This window comes from Littorina saxatilis, linkage group LG17 (genome assembly GCF_037325665.1).
Source record: "Littorina saxatilis isolate snail1 linkage group LG17, US_GU_Lsax_2.0, whole genome shotgun sequence".
Classification (NCBI taxonomy): domain Eukaryota; kingdom Metazoa; phylum Mollusca; class Gastropoda; order Littorinimorpha; family Littorinidae; genus Littorina; species Littorina saxatilis.
The window spans coordinates 38,301,199-38,306,198 of record NC_090261.1 but is presented as its reverse complement, the minus strand read 5'-3'; the positions used below and the strand labels follow the sequence as shown (position 1 = coordinate 38,306,198).

General features: G+C 47.7%; 1 protein-coding gene across 1 annotated transcript in view; it reads left to right on the top strand.

Annotated features, from left to right (window-relative positions):
• The first annotated feature begins 372 nt into the window (after nucleotides 1-372).
• LOC138952739 (filaggrin-like) overlaps nucleotides 373-5,000 on the top strand; it is a 5,712-nt gene continuing 1,084 nt past the window's right edge. Inside the window, exons 1-2 of the mRNA XM_070324456.1 lie at nucleotides 373-637; nucleotides 2,083-5,000. The exon at nucleotides 2,083-5,000 is cut by the window's right edge and continues 1,084 nt beyond it. Coding sequence (XP_070180557.1) covers nucleotides 2,089-4,875 — 2,787 coding nt within the window. The 5' untranslated portion in view covers nucleotides 373-637; nucleotides 2,083-2,088 and the 3' untranslated portion in view covers nucleotides 4,876-5,000. The remainder of the gene's footprint in view (nucleotides 638-2,082) is intronic.

Genomic DNA, 5,000 nt, shown 5'->3' with positions numbered 1-5,000 from the left:
GGGGGGGGGTTCCGGAACGCACGACCCCCCCCCCCCTTTTACATCGAGCCCTACAGTAGGGATTCACGCACTGTTTTTACTTTGCAACAAAGTACTCTAGACTCACGGGAGCAGGCCCCTAATGAATTTATACCGCAAGGGCGTAAAACGACGTTTATGATAACCCGAGACTCAAACCCATACAATTAAACCAACTTCAAAGCATCACACACGATCTTCAGGCCGACACCACACACGGACCGAACCTGATACTGAGATAGTTCGGTGCATATTCTTCCCGTTAGGGCCCCTTTTAAAGCTACCCCGTTAATGTCCATTTACCTGAAAGGTGTCCAGGTAATAACAGGTAAGGCCTGACACGGAGAGGCTCGTCACACACACGAACAAGACGAACTACAACGTACACCTCCCTTTCTCCACAGACTCGCATAATGTCTTTGTGCTTTGTGTTTTCCGCTGTTTCAGTCAGGGCGTGCTGTTTGCGTTAGAATACCGATCAGGGGAAACACTGGTTTCATTTGACGGGAACTTGCTCTGCGACTTGAGTGAGCATGAGGGAAGTTACTTCTGCTGGCGAGGATTTCGTGTGAAGTCAATTCTGTTGGCGGTTTATAGGGCGAAGTTTCAAAAGTGAAAGGTAAGTCGACTGACTTTTTATTGTGTTCAACAATTGACTTGTTTTCGATCGCTTATACTGATGATATAGTTTATAATCCTTTTTAAAGCAAAAAAGAGGCCGGTATGAACGCTGAATGTGTACACATTTATTTAACATGTACGGTACATCTTCAAAATATGTATTTTAAATCTTCAAAAGTGTGTTTAATTGCTTTTTAATTAAATTCATTGTCCATGATCTTTTATGAAATTGGCTGGTTGGGAATGTTGTATACGACAATTTATTTTTTACATGTATATCTTCAAAAGTAAAAAGTTTTTAGTGATTAATCAGTGTTAGTTTGCTTTTAAATTGGCTTGATTGTCTAATATGTTTCTGCGTAAAACAGGTCGGTTCTGAATGTTTGTGTTTACAATTTGTAATGTGTTTGATATTGAACTTAAATTAATGAACTTGTTCCTGTTCGTAAGCATTATTTCATGTTGGAGGGTGGGGGGGGGGGGGGAGGAAGTCGACATAAAATGTGTTTTTTACGTGTTATGATTTGGAAATAAACATTAGTATAGTTTGTGTGCGTCGTTTCCTTGTATTAATTGCTTTAGCTGCTTATCTTCGTTTGTGGCTTGGTATGTAATTTGGTTCAGTTAGCCATTAGTTTATTTTTGTTAAACCGATTTGATATGTATCATACACAGAAACACAGGCACAGGCAGACAGACAGACAGACAGACAGACACACAGAACGGCACACACACAAACACACACACACACGCACACACACACACACACACACACGCACACACACACTAACACACACACACACACACACACACACACACACCTCTTCCCAGTATTGTTTGAAACTTGATTTCTTTCAAACAACAAGATCAATAATTTATCAAAGATCAACATTAAATATAACCAAGTAGACACAGAGTAGCTGGTCAGAACCCACCCTAATAGGCCAACAACTCTATTGGCAGTCTGGAGGACCAGCAGCGGGACTGCCACCTTCATCGCGGAGTGTATATTTGAAGAACTACAAAATGAAGAAGAAACAGAGCCGCTATATTTGCATCAGGAAATAGTTACAATCTTGTTCCAGTTTAAGACGGAGGGGCTCGCCGCACACCCTTATAAGACAACCCACAACGTGCACGTGCACGTACATGAAACAAAGCGCGCATTTATGCATGTGCCTGCAAGTTTAAGTTTGGTTGTTTGTCTGTTTTGTTAATCTGCTTGTTCTGTTAATCTCGCAACAACACCAGGAACAGGATCTGTGTGTTTGTTATCTGCTTGCCTGCCTGCCTGCCTGCCTGCCTGCCTGCCTGCCTGCCTGCCTGCCTGCCTGTCGTTTGCATTTGCCCTTCCATCCATCTTAGTGTCCGTCTTTGCCTGTGCTTTGTGTGTCTGTGTAATTTCGATTTACCCATTCTGTTCGCTTTGTATCTTTTCACCAGAGAAGGATGGAGTCTCGAGCCTACTTCGGCGCCCTGCTCCTCAACAAGCACTGCGCTGTCATGCTGAGTCACGAAGAGCGACGCATAGACAAGCAGCAGAGGATGATGTACAACAGGGTCTGGCGCCAGAAGGAACTCCTCATGGACGACTACGTGCACATCAACATCAGAACGCCCAGTCCGCAGAGACCCACCCAATCCTCGGCATCTTCAGGTCATCACAGGCTGCCTTCTTCTCCTCAGAGGATAGTCAAATCTTCGGGCTCTGAGGATCGTCAGAGGTTGGGTTCTTCTCCTCGGAGAAACGTCAAATCTACGGACTCTTCAGGTCATCATAGATTGGGTTCTTCTCCTCGGAGGGTTGCCAAATCTTCGGACTCTTCGGATCGTCCGAGGTTGGAGAGTTTTACGAGCGGAAGAAATATGCAGAAGAACACTGACTCAGGTGCTTCGCGGAACCACTCCAACGTCAGTTCTGGCGCGGCGAGATTGAACTCAAGAAGGAAGAAACCGGCTGTTATTTTAGATACTGCCAAGGCCACAAGGTCAGATAGGTCTGGTTCTGCTTTAATTTCGGATCGCCCAAAGCCTAAGTCTACAGGCTTGCACATGGACTTGGTTAGTCGGACTGAAGAAGCCTCTGCAGTAAATCCCCAGAAGTCCCTGAGCCTCGTTGCTTCAGGTAAACCTGAAGCTCAGTTTGCAACTGGAGATCTTGAGTTGAAAAGACACACGTCCTCAGCAATCTCAGATGATGAGAGACGCGAGACCTCTGAAGTAAAAGTGTCACAAACACACCAATTGTTGACTGACACGGATCAGCAGAAATCGCAGCATGCTCAACTTACGTTTCTAAAATTGCTCACTATAGATGTAGTCTCTGAGCACCAGGAACCCAGCTCTCATGCAAAGGTGTCCAGGAATAGTTCTGCACCAATTATCAAAGGACACCCAGGCATAGACACCTCGGATGCTCCACAGAGACATACGCCCACAGACCTCTCGTCAGGCACTGACAACCCTGAAACTGTGGACAGAAGTCCTCCCCTCGGCTCCACACCAGGATCCCAGGACGTCCACAAAGCTTCCCAAAGACGCCCATCTCTTCTATCTCAGGAACCCAGCTCCTTCGATCAAAGCCAAAGACGCCCGTCAACGTCCTCAAGCTCCCCAAAGATGATGAACAGACGCCTGTCTAAACAATCATCGTCAGGCCACCCCGGTACGTCCACAACGTCTCAGAGACGCTCGTCAACAGCGTCCTTGACAGGTCATCGGAACCAAGCTGGCACTCCTGTCTCTCGCAGTTCAACGCCTTCTAGCTCCGGCCCTCTAGCCAACTCTCCGTCAATCACCAAGCGTTCCACGCCCACTGGATCCGCCCACGGAAACCAATCTCCTCGACTCGTCAACAGTCCCAGGCCGATTGTTAAGGTTATGGTGGATGGGGCTACCAGGTCCCGTTCTTATCCTCTGTCTGCCTACAGCAGGAGGACGTCTTTGTCAGGCCGGGACAAGTTTGAAAAAAGGCGGAGGTCCTTTGCCCAGTCACACACTTTTGAAGCGAACAATGATGGATGCAGAGACGTGGCGAAGCATGGAAGAAGGTACAGCGTGTATGAGATGGGGAATGAACACGGCAGAGGCACTATCCTACACGAGGAGAGTGAACACACTGGCTTTTCCTATGCCCATGATTCAGGACTTCACGGAGAAAGTCGCGATTATGTCGAGGACAGTTTCGTTAGAGAAGATGATGCAATAGCCACAAATCATGCGCAAAAAGGCTTGGATGACCTTCATGCCCCCAACAGAGAAGTATCAAGCGAGATTCCCAAAAGAGAAATAACCAGCGCAAACCAGTGTTCGGTGCAAAATCGCCAGATCGCTGACACGCAACCAAACAACAATCGGCGACTCGAAGAGCAAGTCTCCAAGCATAAACTTATCACTTCCAATGAAAAGGAAAACCACATCAACGAAAACGCACCATTTGGCCAACAAACACACGAGAAGAGTTTTTCACCAGAGGACCCCCACAACGCTGAGAATGGAGAAGAACAGCCTTCACGTCCACACACTCACAAGAAGCAGCACGTGCGGCAGTTGACCCTGGACCCCAAACTGGTGCTTCCTCTGACCGCCCAGCGGTACCGCTGCAAAAAACAGGCCACCATCATACCCGTCATCGCCGTGTACGGCCACCAGGCCACTCTGTACCCCAACTCCGAGGCAAAAGTGGGTCGAGTGGTCACTCTGGATCGGAGAGTCAGAGGCTGGTTAGAGAGGACCACTTCCATCCTCTCATGCCTGGAGAAGATCCACTGCCACCCCTACCATGTTTCCGTCCTTGCACATTCAAGAGTTTTGCCCTGGACCTCTCCAGAAGTGCTGAATTCGGTGGAAGATTATAGAACTTCTTCTCAAAGGCAGGGCTCCGCTGGTTTTTCTTCGGAAGAGAAGAACCGAAGCTCCGCAGGTCCGTCTTCCTTGAAGCCATTGTCGACGTGGTCTTCTTACTCTGCGGAGTCCAGCTTTGGCTCGGACGATGAAGATACTGATGATGATGATTCGGAAATAGTCCTGGTGCCGCAAACCATCTACCAAGATCCAGAATCCACACCGGTGAAACCCAAATCGCCAAGACCACCACCTACTGAGTCCAAGCCGATAGCGCCGTGGATGCGCAATAAGCAGCAGAAACAAAAACAGGAGAGGATGAGGAGAGAGAAGAGACAGGAACAGAAAGCCAGAGGAGTTCCTTTTGTGAATCTGAGGAAACTTGAAAGATGAGCAGCTTCATTCGTATATGAGCTGATTTTCAGGGACTACTGAGGAAAGTGATTCGTAGGCAACTTCGGTGCTTGTCTTGTCCGTTCTTGTTCCGTAAGAAACTCGGAAGACGTGCACCTGCATCT